Genomic DNA, 23,372 nt, shown 5'->3' on the forward strand with positions numbered 1-23,372 from the left:
TTTAGTCTGTTCCTATCAGATGTGTGTGCGCCCACCCCCCAGCACACCACACCAAAGAAGAGAGCACTAGCCACAACAGTCTTAGAGAAGATGCACAGCAGAGGATGGCAACATCTTAAAAGATAAAATAGAATCTTGTTGTATACCGTTACCGCATTATTTTAATGAAATCAGAGCAGCCAACATGAAGTGCAGTGAGCACTTCATCTGGTCAGTGGCACTGGCACGTATGCATGTATGCTGTGCATTTAGCCACTATCCCATTCTGTAACACTCTCTTGGGAACTGACATCATGATAAAGGGCTGGAGCCAATCTTGTTATGTGCAGAGAATGAACACACTCACAACAGAGGTGGCAGGACTGTGATGAACTAAACATGGGACTGCAGTCTCTCTGTGTGTGCAATGTTAGATGACCAATGAGTGTCTCATTTTGCATGCATGCTCCACACATATGAGGGACAGGAAGTGGAATATTTTCCCCTTTTAATCTACACCAAATCCGCATGACTTTAATTTCAATTATAACGACAATATTTTATAAAATTGTGATTAGTTCTCTAGTCAGCAGGACTCCTCCATCCTGATCAAAGCCATTGCAGGGGAATGATGGATTCCTTTGTGTATGTTGGGGCTTCCAACACCCGAGGGGGAAAATAATGATGGGACAGGAACAGGGAGGTATATAATATACCCGTAGAGAGCAAACCGATAGGATTCACATTTAATTAAAAAAAGAGCACTGGTAAATTATGGTAAGTTAATTAAATATTGGTGATTCATACCGTATGAATTACATATGAATTTTTTACTCGCAAAAAAAAAGAAAATGAATTTCAGCAGAAACTACATATACATATAAAATCACTAGTTTTACAGAATCCCTTGATTGCAGGTGGACTTTCTGCTATTCTTTTTGCTGATGTTACTTGTGGATTTTATTTTCAAAAAATAATAAAAGCTCTGGGGGAAATGTGCAGTCATTACCAGAACTGCAATATACTGTGATCCTTTCTTCTGTGCTTGTGTGTTTTTATTTCTTGTTGTGTATGTGTGCGCAGACTCTGCAGATGGGTATCCAGCATTTCTCGGGGCTCTTTGTGCTGTTGTGTGTGGGGGTTGCAGGTGCTTTACTCACTCTGCTGGGGGAACACACTTTCTTCAGATTCATTCTGCCTCACCTCCGTCGCCAGCAGAGATTCAAATACTGGCTCCACACCAGTCAGGTGAGTGTGTGCCACCATATGCTACAACTCATTTTCTACATGTAGAGTTTAAAAACCTTGCTGAATACGAACTTCCCAGGAGGACTTGAATGCACCAAAAGTAGTGCCTTTACTTACACATAATTTATGAATTACTAAAAAATAACTTTGATACTGTGTATATATATATATATATATATATATATAAATGCTCTTATCCAAGTTACAAGGCATGTTCCTTTAATAAAAACAGGGCATCTGCTCCCTCTAGTGTTAGGAAGCTGAAAGCACAAGTCTGTAGCCTATGTAGTAGGCATATTGTATTTGATTATATACAGTATACTGTACAGACCCTTTCCAAATAAAATTAGAATATCATGGAAAAGTTGATTTATTTCCATAATTCCATTCAAAACGTTAAACTTCCATAGATTATAGATTCAGGGCCCACAACTTCAACGATTTCAAGTATTTAGTTGTTTATTTGTACATAATTTGGGCTTCCAGCTCATAAAACCCACGAAAACGGAATTTCAAAAAATTTGAATATTACATGAAATCACACAGTAATTACACAGTAATACCATGGTCATTGAACCAGGTTTTGGTTCTTTTGGCAGTGTGGGCAGGTGCAAATCCTGCTGGAAAATGAAGGAAGCATGAAGTGCTCTGAAAATGTCCTGGTAGACGGCTGCGTTGACTCTGGATTTAATAAAACACAGTGGACCAAAGTCCTCTTTTCTGATGAGAGCAAATTTTGCATCTCATTTGGAAACCAAGGTCCCAGAGTCTGGAGGAAGAATGGAGAGGCACACAATCCAAGATGCTTGAAGTCCAGTGTGAAGTTTCCACAGTCTGTGTTGGTTTGGGGAGCCATGTCATCGGCTGGTGTTGGTCCACTGTGCTGTCCACTCAACGCAGCCGTCTACCAGGACATTTTCAGAGCACTTCATGCTTCCTTCAGCAGACAAACTTTATGGAGATGCTGACTTCATTTTCCAGCAGGATTTGCACCTGCCCACACTGCCAAAAGAACCAAAACCTGGTTCAATGACCATGGTATCACTGTGTAATTACTGTGTGATTTCATGTAATATTCAAATTTTTTGAAATCCTGTTTTCATGGGTTTTATGAGCAGGAAGCCCAAATTATGTACAAATAAACAACTAAATACTTGAAATTGTTTAAGTTGTGGGCCCTGAATCTATAATCTATGGAAGTTTAACGTTTTGAATGGAATTATGGAAATAAATAAACTTTTCATGATATTCAAATTTTTGGGAAAGGGTCTGTATACTTAATTGAGTATTGTTCAGTGGCCTTTTTGTTATTTATACAGAAAATCCATCGTGCATTAAATATGGGTTGTGATGATGAGAGGAAATCAGAGGTTGAGAGCAGTGACAGATGGTAAGTTATGATTATTGCGTAACAAATTACCACACTTTCTTAAAAGCGCAATTAAATGTAGTAATTCTCCTCATTGAAATTTACACCAGAACTTGTGAAATTACAGCAATTTATTATATGGCTCGTTGGAATTCTGGAATGGGCTAATTCTAATTGGCTAGTTAGAGGTCAAATATTTTTGTATAATGACCACTTAACTGTATAATTGTTCATTGCTCCAGGCAACCAATTTCCAGCATATGTAGCTTTGCTAGTTTTATGTCTCTCAGATCATTCAATGGACTTTTTCTAATTACATTATAAAATAATTGTATTCAAATCAATGTTTCATGACCATTTATATATTTATTTATTTGGTAAGTAGCCATTTAATAAGTTGAATAATGTACAGTTAGGCAGTCATAATAGGTTACCTAATCACATTTTATTTTGCAGTAATGACCAGTTGACTGTACATTATCATTTGCATATTGTGTTTAAGAAAATAGTATTGCCTTTGAGCTTTGAACTAATGTGTGCAATTAGTGTTATTTATGTTTAAAAAAATACCCATAAAAAAGAAATTAGAAAACAAAGGACAAAAATCTATACTGGCCTCTCCAGTAAAAGCGAGTGGATACTGTTTCATTAACGGGATATTGAAGAGGCTCCGTGTTTTGATTGATTGTGGGGTCTGTTTGTGATGAGCTGTGTCCCTGCATCTTGTAAAACTGTTTGCCGCTGTGTTTTCCTCTCAGTCCCACCTTGTGCTTGTCAGAGAACTGTAATATCCACCGCCTGCCTCCTTCCACTTCTTCTCCTCCGCCCTCCACCTCCTCCACTTCCCCTTCCACTTCTACAACCAAGTGGAACAATCAGAGTGTCAAGGCTGGTCGAGAGGCCAAAGAACATAACAAGCATGTCCACTTTAACTTGGAGACTCTCAACAGCTACCAGCTCCAAGCTCCACCCCCTGGGCCAGAAAGGGGCCGGAGGGGGTTGGTGGGAAGCCCGCCTACCCAGTTGTGTTCCAATGGCGGACCTAATCTCAGTCTTAGCCTGGTGCTCTCACCCCAGGCCTGCTCGGGACAGTCAACGCCGTGGGAAGAGGAGCTGCGGGAGCTGCAAGGGAGGATCGAGGAGTTTCGCGGCCAACTCAGGGCCGCCCTTGCCAGGCGAGCCGAGCTCCAGCGGACCCTGGTCAGACAACGGCTCGATCAATCCCAAACAAGCTCGGCATCTAATCCCACCACCAACACCCTGACCAAAGACGTCAACAGGGGGAGGTGATGTACGCTGTGTCCGGACACTCACAAAGGCAGTGGATATGAGGGGATAAGGGACATCCTCTCATCTGAGAAGTCGTGCTGTGCAATGTTCTCCCTTCTCCTTTCTCAATGACTGCTGGAGTGCTGTAGTGATGGATGAAGCACACTGTGATGGAGATTCAGCTTGTAATCCTGTAGTTTGGCTGACTTCCAGCTTCAGAGAGAAAGCATTTGCGTGTGTGTGTGCGTGCGTGCGTGCGTGCGTGTGTGTGTGTGTGTTTAAAGCCAGACAACTGGACAGAGAACAGACATTTAATGCAACATTAAATATTTGCTGGCCATGGTGAATATTTGCACCCACAGACGTCCAGCATGAAAATAGATTCTTTTTGTAAATAATTCAATGGGATTATTTAGTGGGATAAGCACCAATGGATCTAGTCTCAGCCTCGGACGGCAGGCCCATGGACCACCCACAGTCTGCTCAGTGACCGGCTGATGCTTATTGCACACAACAATAACATCTCTAGTTCTGATAAAGGCACATAGATTTTATTTTAATTTTTTACAGTCCGACCTGTTAATGTTAAGAGTTGATACAATGAGGAAGAACTAATCCCTGGATTTGACAAATTTTGCAAGGTTAATAACATCAGGGTTTGGCTTGAGCAAATTAGTAGCAAGTTAACTATATATCCATGAGCAGAACTACATTCAGCTTTGTTTTCTGAATTATGTCCATGATAGAACTTCAGACAGAAATTCAGATTACAATTACATTTTATGCCACCATTGATGAAAACATCGATGGTCAGAATTAGTGGACCTATTCGATTTCATTTTATGGAGCACCACATATGACATACGGAAGTATGGCCATGAATTAACAATTCGTTCCCACAAATTATGATGTTTTATTTAGTTTTCGTTCATTCGTTGCTACACTTGTACTAATAAGTTCCCTCTTTTTAGTTAAATTGTGGCCATGTTGTAAAAATGTGTTCTCTCATTTCATGAAAACAGGCAAATGAATTAGTAAAACGTAGCTATGATTTAACTAAAACAAGCAAACTAATTAATAACTCATGGCCATAATGTCTTGGGGTCTTTTCCCCTCTGCATGCCATGAGCAGAGCCCCATAAATTTTTTTGTCTTTTATTATATTATTATGATATTATCCATTTCAGATAATCCAAGCCCTAAAGGGCACATATAAAACAAACGTGGTTGGTCAGTTTACATGTCAATCAGGCAGCCACTTCCTGTCTGAGTGGGCGGTTCTTGGCCAAAATAATCTGCCATGGACCAAACTTCCAATTTTGATTAAGCCACTACTTGTCTTGCTGTGGTGTATTTTTTCCACTTATAATGTTTGAATAAATATATTGTTTGCTTGTGTGTTTTAATGGTGATAAAGTATGATTCTGTTTGAGATGTTTGACCATCAAATGTTACTGGCCTCCGATATATAATCTAAATGTTATAAAGTCTGAAAGAGTTATTGCATTTACTATTATTAATAAACACATTTTCAAGTAATCATTTATGAGTGAAAGTTTCACTTTTAGCAGTTGTTTTGTTGAAAGTCCCTCAACGTTGTGGTAAAGTCTGCGCTAACTATTTTGGGTGGTTATTATTTCTGCCAGAGATATGTGAATGTCGCTTTGGTTGATTCAATAGCAATTGCTTAAAATCAATGATTACTAAACAATGTTAAACTAGATTAACAGCCTGGGCTGCGTTTCCCAAAAGCATCTTCTTAAGCCTAAATTTATCATAGAGACAATTAGTGGCAATTGTTCCACGATCAGCTTAGGCTCATGACGCTTTCGGTAAACGCAGCCCTGGTAGTAGCAGTCAAATTATTCCACTATTACGAGATGATAGTGTTCTCACATTCATTTTCAGAGCGAACTTCAAAGTAAGTTTTTAGAGCAAACTGTCTGAGGGAGACTGTCAGGGGACTGTCTAAGGAAGACTGTCAGACGATCAGCCTGTTTCCACTGGGAGACTGAAATGGCGTCGTTATATTGAGTTGTTTTTATTTCACAGAGAGAGAGCATGCTTGGCTGAGCATTAAGTGTTTGATAAAATAGTGTTAACATGTAACTGTCTTTACCAGTATTGGAGCTCAGTTTGTTTGAGGTTAAATTCTTTGTTTTAATCAATGAAAAATAACTCTGATATTAGAAGGCAAAACGAGGAATAGCCATCTTTACCAATCAAAACACTTCAGAATCAGTAGTTAATTACTAACATGTTTAATTATTGTGTGGAATCTGTACTTTACTAAAAACAATTCTTTTGAGACTTTTTGAGTACTCAATTAATTATATTTACATTACATATTTATATATTTACATTGACATTGCCTAAGTACTTTTAAAAACGGGTACTTAAGTAAAAGTACATAAGTAAAAATTGGTCTTTACAACTTTTACTTGTAACAGAGTAATATTTGACCAGTAGTATCTGTACTTTCACTCAAGTAAGGAAGTTGCTTTGTCCACCGCTGGCTTCAAACCTAATTAAATACCTGATCCAGCTCATCAAGTCCATCAGGCTTATTTAAAACTACAGGTATGGTTGGAAGTTGGAACTAAACTCGGTAGGGCTGTAGCCCTCTAGGAATTGAGTTTTGTACCCTTGATGTATGAGTTCTAAATCTGATATAGGGCAATTTGTTCAGCAGAGTGATGTAATCTTTGTTATGATTGCATCATCCATGACTTCTAGGAATCACATGATGCAATTCATATAATGTGACGAGGATTGCATCATTCATTGTTTTGCCTAAAAAGCAAGTACTGTCTGATAACTGTCTGGTTCATCTTCTCCTGACTTACAGGCAGACATTTTAATCTGCCAAGCCTGTAATAAAGACTATAAAAAGATGGACCAACGAAGCAGAGGGGAATACAGAAGACAAGGAAAGCACCAGGCCCAGACGGTGTTCCACCTGCCTGCCCCCTGTGCTTTATAAGGACCTGAAGTGGGACAATCACATTGACTCCATTGTGAAAAAGGCCCAGCAGAGGTTGTACTTCCTTCACCAGCTGAGGAAGATCAACTTGCCACAGGCGCTGTTGATGCAGTTCTACACAGCCATCATTCAGTCTGTCCTCTGCACTTCAATAACTGTCTGGTTTGGCTCAGCTACAAAATCAGACATCAGAAGACTACAGAGGACGGTTCAGACTGCTAAGAGGATTGTTGGTGCTCCTCTGCCCACTCTCCAATAACTGTATACATCCAGAGTGAGAAAAAGGGCTCAGAAAATCACCCTGGATCCCTCACATCCGAGCCACCTTTTCATTGATCTTTTGGCACCGGCGCTACAGAGCAGCGAGCACCAGAACAGCCAGGCACAAGAAAAGTTTCTTCCCCCAGGCAATCTACCTCATGAACAGTTAAATGTTCTCCCCACTGTGCAAAGATCAATATCACTTATATTTATATGACAATGCCCTACCTCTTCTTGTTCCATTCCCTGTTAATTCTATTATAATCTGTTTGTATATAAATATATATACTGTTCACATATATCTTTATTTTAATTTGATTATCCGTGTACTGGAAGCTTGTTCTGTCACCAAAACAAATTCCTTACCAAACATACTTGGCAATAAAGCTCTTTCTGACTCTGATTCTGTCCAAACCCAGTCATAGATTTATTCATAGATCCAGTCAGATATATATTTGAGTTATTTCTGGTTTAAATTGAGAACCCTTCCCATTATTATTCACTCCCATTCCCAAGTATATACTGACCCAATACCATATCTTGAAAACTAGAGCAAATCAACAATTTTAAGCATAATCTTCATTCTCAGTGACCCAAAATTAGTAAAGTTTGACAACATTTAATTCAGAAGCATTTTGGCTGTGCAATCATTGCTTGTCATTCTCATGAGCATCATGCTTTAGCCCTTAGCTGTAGTGCCACCCTGGTGCTACAGTTTACACAACATGACCTGAAAGAGAGAGCTGCCATATGTCGATGATTCAAACCTCACACAGCCTGACACCAATGCTTTCAGGAGAAAAATCTGTCTGTAAAACACTGTAGTTGCTAGCTCAAATCTCAATATACCGCTCTTAATAATAATAAGAAAAACATTGCCAGGTCACTTCAAAACGGTTGCTTTAAGTATGCAAGTGGGTGTGATTATTAAATAATTTAACTTGTGAATGTAAATATAGAATTTAAAATATATGTGGTTTTTGTGATGTTTTGGGGTTAATTCATTCTTGCCTGTTGCCACTGGAGAGCGCTCCAGGTTGCATGTTGTTTGGCTGATGCTAAAAAGTAATAAAACGAAGAACAAGTTGTTTTCCCTATACTCACAGTGTTGCGTCAGTTCCTACAAGAAAATATATATATTCAGTATTATACTAGCATATTGATGCAGACATAATATAAATTGGCGAAAGTTCCCACTGCCATTATCAAGCTGGAGATAAAGTGCACAGAATGGATGCAATCATCCTTCGGATGAGATGTTAAACCGAGGTCCTGACTCACTGTGGTCATTAAAAATCCCAGGTCCTTCGGAAAAAGAGTAGGGGTGTAACCCCAGCATCCTGGCCAAATTAGTCCATTGGCCTCTGTCCATCATGGCCTCCTAATCATCCCCATATGTACTGATTGGCTTCATCACTCTGTCTCCTCTCCACCAGTAAGCTGGTGTGTAGTGGGCGTTCTGGCGCAATATGGCTGCCGTCGCATCATCCAAGTGGATGCTGCACATTGGTGGTGGTTGAGGAGATTCCCCCCTTCTATGTAAAGCGCTTTGAGTACCCAGAAAAGCGCTATATAAATGTAACAAATTATTATTATTATTATAATCATCGGACATGCGAGGGAACAAAGCTCCACGTATGTAGAACAATTTGAGCATTTTGTGGAGGCTAATGACATCAGTGAGGAGAAAAGAGTCTCAGTATTTCTCAGTGTGGTGGGGGCAGCAACGTACGGACTCTTACGCAGTCTCATTGCGCCAGTTAAGCCTGGGACTATGAAGTATGACGAAATTGTGAGCACACTGCAAACACGTTTTACCCCCAAGCCAATTGTGATCGCAGAGAGATTCCGATTTCACAAACGATATCAAGCTGAGGGTGAAAGTATCGCTCAATATGTGGCTGTGTTAAAGAGATTAGTGGAGCACTGTGAGTTTGGCGATAATTTGAGTGACGCGCTGGGGACAGATTTGTGTGCGGTTTGAGTAGCGAGTCGATACAAAGGAAGTTATTGACAGAAACGGCTCTCACGTACCAAAAGGCTGTGGACATAGCGATGTCAATGGAAGCTGTGTCTAGGGAGTCACAGCACCTGAGTAACTCACAGCAAGTTAATGCAATGTCCCTGTCATCAGCATCATCCAGAGAGAAATGTTACCGGTGTGGGAAGTCCAACCACATAGAAAGTGAGTGTTGCTAAAAGGAACAATAGTGTCACAATTGTGGCAGGACAGGTCACATTTCACGGATGTGTAGAAGTAAGAAAATGGGTGACAAAGGACCCAAAACAGCAGATGAAGAAAAGACGAATTCATAAGGTGGATGTTAATGCGGAAAGAAGTGATCATGACACAACCTCAGATACTGATTCTGAGTTTACACTGCATAAAGTGACAGCAGTACTTGATGATACTTCACGAGTGAGTAAAATGCAAAAATCAACAAGGTCAATATCATCAGTGATAAAAGTGAAACCTAAAATTGAAGGCCTGCCGATAGACGTGGAAGTGGATACGGGAGCAGCGGTCTCTCTCATTTCAAGTGAAATGTACAGAGCTAAATTGAGCCATATTCTATTCCGTCACACAAGTATTGTACTTAAGACATACACGGGCGAAGTGATTTTTCTAGAGGGTGTCATCAAAGTGCGTGTGAAGATGAACAAACAAAGCATTCGAATTTTCAGAGATTTCTAAATAACCGTAAACCCAGCCCTTTGCGTTGAACATTATCTGTTACCATGGATTGTGGACTTATTTGCTTCACTGGCCGGAGAGCGGCGGTTTAGCAAGCTAGAACTCTCTCACACGCTTACCTGCAAGTGCCAGTTAATGAGAACTCCCACAAATGCCTCACAATAACTAATCATAAGGGCATGTTTTCGTATAATAGATTACCTTTTGGAATCACATCGGCACCATCCATATTCCAAAGAGTAATGGAGCAAGTACTTCGGGGGCTACCATACGTCCATTGTTTCCTGGACGATATCCTGGTCACAGGAAAAGATGATGGTCATCACCTGACAAATCTGGAGACGGTACTGAGTCGACTGGAGAAGTCTGGCCTTTGTGAAACCAGAAAAAATTGAGTTTTTCAAGAGCTCACTGGAATATCTGGGACATGTGATTGATGCAGCAGGGCTCCACAAGTCCCCAGACAAGCTGCATGCTATTGCAGAGGCGCCAGCTCCAGTTAATGTTAGCCAGCTTGGATCGTTCCTGGGACTGGTAAATTATTATGCAAGATTTGTTCCAAACCTGGCTACAATTCTTCATCCATTAAATGCAATGTTGCATAAGGACATTAAATGGAACTGGTCTCTGGAGTGCGAGGAATCTTTCCAGGAGGCCAAAGCTCAGTTGCTGACACCAAGTGCACTCACCCACTATGATCAAAGACTCCCAGTTCGCTTAGCTTGAGATGCTTCACCCTACGGGGTAGGAGCTGTGCTTTCCCATGTGATGTCTGACGGTCAGGAGAGACCGATAGCGTTCGCACCTCGAACTTTAAGCAAGTCTAAGCAAAACTATGCACAGTTAGAACGAGAAGCGCTAGGAATTATTTTTGGAGTCAGGAAATTGCATATTTACCTTTATGGATGCCATTTTACCTTATTGAGAGACCACTGTCCACTTACTATCATCTTCAGCCCTAGTAAAGCCACTCCATCCATGGCTGCCGCAAGACTTTAGAGGTGAGACTTTTGAGGTATAAAATGTTTAAGGTTTGGGTAGTTCAAAAAGAAAGAAGAAAATACTGTATGGAATGTCATGAATTGTGTTGTATACCTCATAACTGAGTTTAAATTAATTTGGAGTGACACCAATGTTCAGTTACATTATAAAGTGATCACATTATTGCCATACTTTAAGTTGAATTCCCTGTGTTTCTATAAGTTTGGATACAGTATATGAAAATTTGGTCCAGCTGAAGAGAGATGAGCATTGGGTTTTGATGATCTTTACTGTGGTATCTATTTTTACTGCTATTATCACTTGCCAATCTCTGTAGTGGGTCAGTGAAAAGAGAACATCTGGTCACAACCCTATAATAGGACTGAGCTTATACATCAGTTTAAATTATTCAACATGTCTAAAAACCTAAACAGAACAAAAAATAATTTAAAAACACAGGTTGTGCATTTAAATTACACTGGTCACTTTCATCCTGAACTTCCAGTTAGCAACACTAAAATTGCCCTTTAACTAGACTATATAATCGTTTTTTTTTTTATTATTTTTTTTTTATCATAAAAATATATCCATACCTGTTATATATGTGCAGCTTGTAGCCTACTTAGTCCTACATAACAATATCCAAAGAACATAGAGCTTAGGCCGCTTTTGCATAGTTTGTGCTTACGGTTTAATAATCACTTGAAACTTAGCAAACTAAGCAAACGCTATCATGGAAACTATGTGTAAACCTTAATTAAACAATTTAATAATCAATTAAAAAGGAATTTATACCGGTAGCCTATGCTATTACGCTGTAGCCACATTCGACAAGCTGTTTGAAAAATAGTTGGATGGATGATTCAGCTGAGGGTGCCCTCTTCTGGCGAGACGCAACCGTCACAGTGTATTATGGCTATTCATTTTCACTTTATTTTGATGGTCCCTTTAACACAAACTGTTGACTATAAGTAAAGCTGTAGCCTACCTACTAACTCTCATTATTAGAGTGTTAGTAGAGTGTTAGTAGACTGGTAGGGTTAGGGTTAGATTAAATTCACATGTTGCAAACCTAATAACCTGCTGCTGCTGTCCTTAATGTTTATCAAACAACAAAGAGAAAATCCTTCACTTATTAGCTATTTCATACAGAGGGGACTATGCAGGTTTTTATTTTGCATTTGATTACTTTATTACATTTCTGCAATTTCTCGAATACTATTGTTAGATAGACCTAACAGATTTCGGTAACATTTAATAGGCTATGGCCTTGTCGGAAAACAGTGCTTCTTTGCAAGCTCTGTAATCAGCTAACTGCTAAAGTATCTCAGGACATTGTCTACGAATACGCGTCTGAATGTACACATCAGCACTAGGTTCTTCTGTCACCCAGAAACAGGGATTTTTCTTCTATTGCTACACAGATGACATCCAGCTCTTCGTGTCGTTCTAGCTGGACAACCCCACAGTGCACGGATCTCTGCGTACCTGGCAGACGTCTGAGTGAAAACACACCAACTTCAACTTCAACTCAACCTAGCGGAAACAGCGCTTGTCATCTTATCAGCTATAGCCCAGTGATTCAACGTCACAAAAAAGAGACATAAAGGTCACACAAAAGAATGCTGTGAATGCTTTTGCATGTGACTAACAGCTGCATTTAGTCTTACAATAATAATAAATTAAAATAAACTACTATTTCACATTGTCTTCACTTCTCAGTGCAGCTTCACTGACCATAAAAGAAGAGAAAAGAGCTTTTGATGTAGACCTATTAAATGAAATATTGTGACTTTTGATTGATTGATTCGTTGAAGTGAAGTGATAAAAAGTTAATTGTAGATAAATTACAGTAGCATTCTTAATTCAAACGTGTAACATTCACACAATGGCATACAATTTAGCGTCACATAATTATGGCCCTTACTGTTTTCCGCTTTACAACTTATCTCCTCTGCTGTTAGAAGCAATGTATGAACACATAATGGAATGTTTGTTTCGGTTTCTCAATCACATTGACTGAATTGTTGCCTCCAGAAAACAATTTAAATATAATTGCATCACTTCTACATTTATCAAAAGGAAGAAATCTAAGGTGACAAAAGGATTCCGGGTGAGACTAGCTGTGATGGCAAGCTTCTGCCACAAGGGGTCTTCAGTGCTGTTTTGCAGTAATGTGACAAAAACTGTTTAGGTTTAGTCAAAATAGGAGCTTGTGAATGAAAGTTCATTGCTTTTTCATTTTTAGTATTTCCCATATAGTATTTCCCTCACAGAAATGAAGATTCAGAAGTAAAAAAAGCACACTATTACCCGGTAATTGATAAAAATGGTACTATAATATTCCACAGACTTGTGCATGAAATGCAATAGGTCTCTTTTCCTTTTTTTCAGTCTTCCTCAAGTCAAATCTCTCCATAATCTTATCATCAAGGATGCCACTATGATAGCATGCATCCTCCAAAACAGGACACACTAGTGTAGAAACAATTTCCACTTAGACATTGCAAGTGAATTTTGCAAGCAATTACAAAGAAACGACAAGTAAAACCTTGAATTAAACATTAAATTTTTCACAGCCAGGGAGCCGTATACTCATGGAAAGAAATGGGAATGTCAGTGGACATAAACCTTGATGTATGAGTTGGCCCCCCACCACACATTTAAACGGCAGTTCTTATTTCTTTTAAGTACATGGCCATATGAGACGTGGTTTGAAGTGAGACCTGGGCAAAAATCAATCATGATACAATCATGCAATGCGAGTCCATAATGATTATGAACCTGCGAGGACCAGAGCAGCATATTTGGACACAATAATTAGGTCAGTTGTCGTAATAACTGATCCCAAAAGAATTCAATTGAGATTAATACAAATCTTTTCAAGAGAGAAGCTCTTACATTTGAATACTGTGACACTTGGAGAAGCTACAAGGTCTAATACCTCATTCTCCATTTTGAGTCTGTAATGAGTGTGTATGAAATTGGTGAGAGCGTGAAACATGTTGTGAAGGCAGTCGAGCCACATAGGGTGTGCGACTAATTGTCCAGAGAGGACGTGAAGAGTGAGGCTGAATGGCTGACTGATGATTTTATTAACTCTCTGCAGCTGGGCCCAATCCTGAGGTATAGGAGGACTGCCCAAGAGGCCTCATACAGTCTCCTGGGAAACTAATGGTAAGTCCAATCCCCTCTGTTGGAGAGGGGGGGAAATAGGGGGAGGAGCTGTTTTTATTTTTTTGCCCCTCGCTTCGGTTCTCTGGTATGGCACATTTGGAGCAATGTGTGCTGAGATTTTGCAGGAGAGCTTTGCATTTATATTTAGTGCCCTGTTTCTTGTCAGATGACATTGGATTTAAGTTATTCAAAAAAACTAAACATCAGAGGAGCCTGGTAAACTCTACATTATGGGGACAAAATATCTAAAATCCTTGTCCTTGTGGAAAACAACTTATAAATCATATAAGTGATGTTCTTTGAAAATGTAAAAATGTAGAAAGTTGTCTGTGATGGGTAAGGTTAGGGTTAACGGATAGAATATACAGTTTGTATTGTATAAAAATCATTATGTCAATGGAAAGTCCCCATAAAACATGAAAACAAAATGTGTGTGTGTGTGTGTGTGTGTGTGTGTGTGTGTGTGTGTGTGTGTGTGTGTGTGTGTGTGTGTGTGTGTGTGTGTGTGTGTGTGTGTGTGTGTGTGTGTGTGTGTGTGTGTGTGTGTGTGTGTGTGTGTGTGTGTGTGTGTGTGTGTGTGTGTGTGTGTCAGAGATGGGGGACTCGAGTCATATGACTTGACTCGAGTCAGACTTAAGTCGCAAATTTTAGGACTTGAGACTTGCTTGACAAATATTAATAAAAGACTTGACTTGACTTTGACTTGATATTCATGACTTGAGACTTGACTCGGACTTGAGGTAAATGACTCGAAATAACTTGTGTTTTTAAAAATAAATATCTGTATTTGAACGCACCGCAACAATCACGTGACGCAGCAGGAACGCGCGCTGTGTGAACAAAAACCGTAATAATGGAGTGTCGTAGTGATGACGCTGAAGCGCGGGATCGTTCGCCAGCTGTGAAACGGTACGTAATGCGCAAGTTTATGATCGAATCAGAGAGAAAAAAAAAAATGCACAAGCGTGGTTTCGAGAGAGAGAGAGAGAGAGAGATCGCAGCTCATAAGCAAACTTAAGACGCTGCTAAGACATTACATGTCTTTAGGGGTTGTGTGTGAACGCAATCTCTGATTCCGGGAAATCACTGGCACTGCCAGACTGGCAGTGTGAATGAACCTAAATCAAACGAACCCGGGTCAAATCTTGGGTCACTTTATCCGTGTATTTTCCGGAATCTCTGTGTGAAAGGGGCTTTGGTCACACACCCTGACAAAGGCTCATTAGCCACAACGCATAGTTGTGCAAGTACTTGTCACCTGATTTTAAAATATTAAAGCCATGATGAAATAAAGGCTTTCTATATATTTTTAATAATATTCGAGTGCCTTGGATTAATGATTTTTTTTTATGATCTGAATAATCCCTTACATACAAAAGCACAGAGAAAAAATATTTTCTTGAAAATGAAAATCAGGTTAAAATATGTTAAAATATGCCATATTCCAGTTTTTCTTACCTGCATGCATCCCTTTGTACTGTCTAGTTATATGCTACCAATATAGTCTGCTATCCCAGGGTTGACTTTAATGTTAAAAGAAATATATAAAAAAAAATTAACTGTAATTTAATAATAATTAATAATGCATTGGTACAGTCTACCGTTCTCTGGGATTTGTTTTCATGATAATCGAATGTAAAGAGTTTTATCTCTAAAAACTGTTTAGCTTATAACGCTTGTATATAGGGCATAGAGTAAGTAAAAAGAAATCGCTAGTTAATACCACTAAAATATTGTAAAAAGACAACTACACACAAAGAAAAAAAAACATACAGACTTTCGAACCGAACCATGCATACACAAATACACAAAACAAAAATTCAAACTTGCAAGCACAACCATGCACACATGCAAACAAACAATACACTCTTCACTCATACACACGCACACACATTCACTCACAAATATTAATGAATCAATCACACTCAATCAAATCACCTCTCTCTCTCTCTCTCTCTCTCTCTCTCTCTCTCACACACACACACACACACACACACACACACACACACACACACACACACACACACACACACACACACACACACACACACACACACACACACACACACACACACACACACACACACAACCATGGACATGCAAACAATACACTTTTCACACATACACATGCACACACATTCATTCACAAATATGAATAAATAACTCACTCACACAGATTAATAATGTACAATAGTCAATCCACCTGATTGACAGGTGTAAGTTTTGTGTCAATTCAATTATTACTGTTTTTTTCTTGTTATTCTTTTGTTAAAAAGGAAAGATCTAACTTGTTGGGATGTGTTCATGTTCCATAAAGGGGATGCCAGTTTGAAGAATGCCATTTGGTGGCATAGGAACCATTATACTTGAATTGTGAATTGTTTAATACCTTTTAATGGTCTTCTGCAATGTTTGTTCACTGCATATTTATTTTTCATGCTTTAATGTTGGCCTAATTTCAGTTAAATTTACATTTTAGGCTATGTAGTTTGAATTTTTATTTATTTATTTATTTATTTTTATTGTAGTAACCACTCAGCTGGTTGTGGAAATGCATATTTTTAAAAAATGTTGCAAATAAAACCATATTCCACAGCTTATGTAGTTTTAACTTATTTTAATATATAAATTCAGTGAAATCATCAAACGTTTGTATGACTTGCCAGTGACTTGTGACCCAAGCTACGACTTGACTTGACTTGCTTGACATAAAGCAGTGACTTGACTTGACTTGACTTGCTTTTCACAAAATTGACTCGGACTTGCTTGAGACTTGAAGGTTAAGACTTGAGACTTACTTGTGACTTGCACATGTGTGACTTACTCCCACCTCTGGTGTGTGTGTGTGTGCGCGTGCGTGCGTGTGCGCGTGTGTTACAGTCCGAAATGTCTAAGTAACTGCCCAGAGATTGTAATAAGAAAGAAATCACATTTGGGCTAAAATTCTTGCTTTTTTTCCCCCTCATAAAAGTTGGTTATTATTATTTTTAAAAAGACTAAAACATTAGGCTATTAGTATTTAAATTCAGTGTGGTGCTATGGGACAAGAAAACCATAAAAGAGCCATTACCGTCATTACATTAAAAAACATTACATATTTTGGCCATTTTTCGAAAATGAATGTTTTGTTCAGGTCAAATCCAGTAACTAAGCAAATTCCTTGACATTCATGAATGAAAATTAAATTATATATTTATAACAATATTGTAAACCTTGAACTTGTTTGAAAACGTTATTGAATTTAACTATTTAGATTATAGCCAATAAATCAATTTGTTGTTCAGAAATGTATGAAACTATCAAAGGTTATTCATTATTCATGTATTTTGTATTATATTTTTTTAAACAGTTCTCCTGTTTATCATCTCAAACATCCTTATTTGTCATTGATTCATTTTATTCGATGAACAAGCAGAACCTGAAATCTCACAAACACTTGCTATTTGTGTTTACTAATTTTATTTACATAGCCTATATGTTCGTTGAATATATAGGCTATTCACCTCTTACGTTTAGCTATATTTTCATAAAATATGAAATTATGAAATTAGTAGGCCTATGTCATATTTTAATTGTATATGTTCTATCTCCCTAATAAAGATAAAGAGTGGGTCTGGAATTGGGGAATGTTGAACAAAATGAACAAACCAAATCCAAGACCATGAAACACTCATGGTCGCCCTATGATTCACGGAAAATGCGAGATTCACTCAAGCGACAAGCGAGCGTGCGGCTGCGATGACGCGCTGACATGTTCTCACTGGAGGCGTAGTGCGCCATGTGCTGCTGCTGTCCGCTTGTGACGGGAAACATAGACACAAAGAAGCGCATGGTCCAAATGCAGCCCCACCCCATACAAATAAACAAAGACCCTGAGCCTCACACCTGTCTAACGTGGGTCCACATAAGACATTTGCTTCGAGAAGAATACCTCAGTATCTAAAAGTAGCCTACAGATAACGTCCAGCATGATGGAGCAGTCGATGCACGTGCACAAAGAGAAGATCGCGCGACTTAACCCTTGCGGTCGTGAACGGCGTCTTTATCTATTTTCTTGCACATTACGGGTTGATGACTGGAAATAAGCGGGGGTTCAGATGCTCTCCGTGTGTTTGTGTTAAAAAGTGGACCGCCTCCTCCCTCATTTCTGTCCCCTCCCTCAAAAAACCCCCTTCCCAGTAGCCTTTTGTGTTCACGGTGCCCTACACAGTCACTGCATTCCTGTTTCGATTACTATCCGCTCATCCGAGAGCTCTGCATTTGAGATCTTCATGAGAAAGTGGCCCAATTCCGAGGAAATTCCTCACATCTACTTCTGGGACTTTGCTACGTTGAGGAAATATAAGTGGAGTGTCCAGTCCCATTCATACTTTTATCCGATCACTTACCTTCAGCGGACGGGGGGGAAGTGAACACAAAGATATATTGTACAAGCGTGAAATGGATTAAGTCGCATTGAGGAAAGCTGGAGCACCACAGACGAACTAAGCGACGGCGAAGGGGTCGGAGGGAGTCGATGAATTTCCAACATCAACGAGAAAGAGGTGAGATATCAGTGTCTGTCAGTCGGATGGTGACCGAGCTTGTTCCTGGGAGCTCTTAAAAGCAGACAAGCTGAAAGCTGACATGTAGAATCAAGATTTTGGGGCTGGTTCGTAGTATATTTCTTTTTCTGAAATGCACATTAATTATAAAAAAGTTCCCTAGCATTACGCTGGGTGTTTCTGTACGACATCCAGAATAATTCATGACACCATTTCAGGAGAGGAGAGAGGTGTATGTGAGATGGTAACTGACCACGAGGACATTTTGAAATGCCAAATCTGAGAGAAGAAAAAAAACCAACTGTAAATGTAGCCTATAATTTACATTAAATGGGGCTTTCACATAGCCTAAGATGTGCTAGGCTATTATAAGCGAAAAGACAATATAAGAATGTCCCATGAAATCGCGTATGCTCTATTCAGCACAGATGATCCTCATCTTCCTTTTTAATGTAACATCTCCGTTGTAGCCATGTGTCAGAGCATTGCTCCGTCAGAGCAGTTTCAGTACCGTGTAGTGGACAGCGCAGCTGGTACAGTAGATCAGTGATTCAAGGGTGGGAATTGTGGGGGGCGGGTGTGTTCCCCCAACCCCAACACACACAACCACACAGGGGTCAAAACAAAACAAAACAAAAAAAAGATGGGGGCGGGGGAGGAGGGGGGTCCTAAAAACTATGTAGCCTATTCTTTTTATTAATAAGTGTACATTTAAATAAGCATTTGTAAACGTTTCAGTAACCAAAAGGTCATATAAGTAAAATAAAAAGATACAAGATAAAAGACTGCACTAAATAGACGCTCATGAACAGAAGTTGCCTATGCAAGAGTATTAAGCCATATGTCACAAGTTTGTCGCATGCTGTTCTAGGACATCGACAAAGCATAAAGGCCCGTTCTCGCCAGGAACAATAACTGAAACAATAACGACATCTACATTTTTTATAATCGTTCTTGTTGACAGTTTTGAGTCCACACCACAACTAACGACAAGGACACAGAGGAACGATATCGTTGGAATTACTTTAAGAACGATTATTTTTTTCCAGCTGATGAAGGATACAAATATTGACAGCCAATCAGAATCCATTGAGCACTTACAGCAGAAAGTAATGAAAAAAGTTTATATTTTGTAACACATTTCTGAATCTATATAAAATGCAAACAATAAACACAATATAAATAATTCAATAACGAAATAATAAAGTCATCCACATTTTATTGACATTTTATGGAAAAAGTATTAGCTATTTTAACCATACTACTGATGAAACTGTTGGATTCCCAAGGCGAAACGTAGAAATGATTGAATTTGTTTTTTCGAAGCATGATTTTGCTTACATTAGGCTACACAACACACTACGGTAATTGAAGTCCCTTCTTTCACTGCACACATTTTGGGTTATCTTAGATCTTGGGTATGGGCCCTGTGCAGACTCTCTTGCAGGTTCTTTTCAAACATCTTTTTCCAGCGTCGAGTAAGGAACCACTCAAATGAGTTCAATAATCTCTCACTTTCTCTACTATTAGTATGTATTTATTCAGTACCAACTTCCCACCAGCTCAGACATATTGCTGAAGAGGCTCACAGACCGACTTGATTGCTGCTTTATTGCTAAGCTCTTTTTATTTGCCAGCCAATAGACTCCTTGACAGCACAGACTTGAGTCTGTTCATTCTCGGCCTTCTCCTTATCCCCCTCTCTCTTCAGAGACAAACAAAGTTGAGCAGGATAAATAGTCCCCTCTCCCCTGAAAAGAGCCTTCTTTGTTTGTGCAGTGTGAGGCGTGGAAGCCGATGTGGCCACCATGTGTCACCCAACTTTCATTAGCTGTCCGCCTGGAGAGAGATGTGGCTATTCAAGCTATTGCATGCTATGTCAATAGTGAATTCCACAAGGCAACTCCAATAAGGGAAGCCTAACTAAGTCACTAATCAGTTGTCTGGGTATATGCAGACCTGACCATTTATAGTGCTAATATACACATCACTGTTTTAATATGATACTAGGCAGTAGTATTAAATCACGATATTGACTGGCTATGCAGTCTACCTCATCAAATAACACCACAATGTTGTAATATCATCCAAAACCATTAATGTTGCACTGCAGTAATGTGTCATAAAGCTCTGTTTTTGAACCCCTTAAAAGCTGTACCTGTAATTTAATAAGATCTTCAACAGGTGATATTTTGCAGTATAGAACACAAAGCACTCTCCAAGCCAACTTTAGAGGTCTTTTTGTTTATTTATTTATTTTTAGCCACAAAGACCAGTGGATTTTATTACATGCATAAGGGGTTGATGAGCCTGATATCACACAAAAAGTAAATCAGTTCTTCCTTCATGGAAGATTATTTTTATATATATTTATATATATCAGTGTAATAAATGTACACTCTCTAAATGTGTCTACACATTCGCATCATATTTGCATGCTTAGTAAGACAACTTACAAACATGCCCAGTGATCCATTTACCAGACTGATTTGAACACTTAACTATTCCAAGACCATTTTAGGTTGAGCCAATAAAAATTTGCAGGCTATTTAATACCAAGCATAGACACATACTTGTCTTTTCAACAATATGTACCTAAATATCATGTGTTTGATCTTATTTTGTCTTGACTGTATTCACTTTTAGATTTTATTCGGCCAAACCCCAAAATGATGTCTCCAAAAGACAAGCCCAAGAAGAAGCCTCCCAAAGACAGCATGACATTACTGCCATGTTTCTATTTTGTGGAGGTATGCTTTCACTGTATTTCAGTTGTTGTGGTGAAGCTTTAACAATCTCTTCAAGCCTTCTTCATCCTGCCCTTAAACTGCCGGAAAAAAATGCATGACATGTCACGCACCACTGCCTTATCTTGTGAGGAGAGTCATCTACACAGAATGCCATTTACATGTCGCTCTGAGTTACAATAATGATGTGATGAATCTTATGAGCTTGTAAAATGAAATGTGCATCTTAGCTGTGTAATTTGACATTTGTGAAGTTGACATATAATGACAAATGTGAAGTTGATATTTAACACCATAGATGCTATTTATTTTACATATAGTGAGTCATAAGCTGGATAATGGAAAACTCAGCTTCTCACCGTGTTAAATGACGGCGATGTCAAGTACCTCTTTAACCAGGGTTAAGAGATTTTAACAGGATTTCAGCAAGGATTACTTGGGCTTAAACTGCTTTATTTCTTTTCAAGGAGATAATATTGATGTAAACATCTAAGAAAAATGATTGTGAAACATGAATAGAAAATGTAACTAGTTACCTAGACTTATTATTATTATTATTATGTCTTGATTTACTTGTTTGAATGTCATTACAGGATAAAAAAAAAATCAAACCAAGTGGCATCTGCAAACAAATGATATCAGAGCTTTTCTTAGAACTAACATCACTCTTTTGCTATTTTGTAATTAATTTAAATAACTTGTCTCAAGTTAAGTTTTCGTGGTTGTATAAAGTCATTTGCTCTCAAGTTCACACAGGTGTCCTGGCTAGTAACCACATGTGCAATTCATCGAATTAGTTTGAACTAGGGATGTTACATATGACACCGAAGCTTTGAAGCATGAATGTATTGAGAACGCATCTCTATTTTTAGTGAAGTTCCATGCCAGATCGCATATTGTTTTCAGAGAAACATGTGATCAACGAAAAACGAAGCCTCACTTACTTTCCAGTCATGTGAATGCTTCACTTTGTATGTCGGAACGTTTGAACCCAGACCACGACTCTAAAAGGTTTTATGGAAGTTCAAGTCCATTTACTAAAAAAATGTATAGCCCATAGCCATATTCTTTATCATATATTCAAACAGTATAAAAATTGGCTGAATATTGACTGAAGCAGTGAACTTTATTAAATAAAACAAAAGAATCCAACACAAGGACAGTCCAAACTAGTGAAGGCAACGTAGTGCATGAAACAACTCCAGACAATGAACTGACAGAACTGAGGGCATTATATACACAGAAAACTAATAAGCAACAGGTGTGTGTAATCAATGAAACAATGAATAACCATTGCAACAAACGTAAACAGAAAGGATAAACAAACTAATAGTCTTTGAAAACGAAACATAAAACATCACAGATTGTGGCACAGTCCAAAAGTGTTAAAATACTTTTGGCTTAAATTTGAAAAAATATCCCCTGGTTTCACAGACAAGGCTTAAGCCTAGTCCCAGAATAAAATACATGTTTGAGTTGTTTTAATTGAAAGCAACTTGCACTGAAATATCTTAAAAAAGTGCCTTTGTTTTGTCTCAAGATGCACACTAGTTCTGTTTTTTTTTAAGGCACATTTATAAAAGCTATCTAAGGCCTGGTTTCACAGACAGGGTTTAGATTAAGCCATAGATTAGGCCTTAGTTAAAGACAAAACAATGGCTCTGGCTTATTTTAAGATATGTCAGTGCAAGTTGCTTTCAGTTAACTATTAGCTCAATCATGCATTTTAGTCTGAGCATTGTCTGTGAAACCAGGGGTAAATGTCCTAATTGAACTAAGGCATAATCCTGGCTTAATCTAAACCATGTCTTTGAAACCAGGCCAATATGTTTTTTGTTTTTACAATATGCAAAACGCTTACACTATTTGTTTGTTTTTTCAAATAAATACCTTGTTTTGATATTTTGTTATTTAAAGAAATTCATAAATTTTTAAGCTTGGCTTAAGTGTTAAAATGTTTCAGGGGGCCACTGTATGCCTAATATTGTTCGCATGAATAATTCATGAATGTGTCCATGTAGTAAATGTTGACTGATTTCTCCCTCCATAATCCTCTCCTGTGCCACCTTTCCCATAACCCACCTATTCTCTCTCTCTCTCTCTCTCTCTCTCTCTTTCT

At 38.6% G+C, this 23,372-nt stretch overlaps 1 protein-coding gene across 1 annotated transcript in view; it reads left to right on the forward strand.

The window, feature by feature from the left end:
• Positions 1 to 12,483, forward strand: part of grin3ba (glutamate receptor, ionotropic, N-methyl-D-aspartate 3Ba) — a 53,845-nt gene extending 41,362 nt beyond the window's left edge. Inside the window, exons 7-10 of the mRNA XM_082171989.1 lie at positions 1,063 to 1,227; positions 2,547 to 2,617; positions 3,355 to 10,805; positions 12,210 to 12,483. Coding sequence (XP_082028115.1) covers positions 1,063 to 1,227; positions 2,547 to 2,617; positions 3,355 to 3,886 — 768 coding nt within the window. The 3' untranslated portion in view covers positions 3,887 to 10,805; positions 12,210 to 12,483. The remainder of the gene's footprint in view (positions 1 to 1,062; positions 1,228 to 2,546; positions 2,618 to 3,354; positions 10,806 to 12,209) is intronic.
• Positions 12,484 to 23,372: the final 10,889 nt, after the last annotated feature.

Source organism: Leuciscus leuciscus, assembly GCF_965113295.1.
Source record: "Leuciscus leuciscus genome assembly, chromosome: 6".
In the NCBI taxonomy this organism is placed as follows: domain Eukaryota; kingdom Metazoa; phylum Chordata; class Actinopteri; order Cypriniformes; family Leuciscidae; genus Leuciscus; species Leuciscus leuciscus.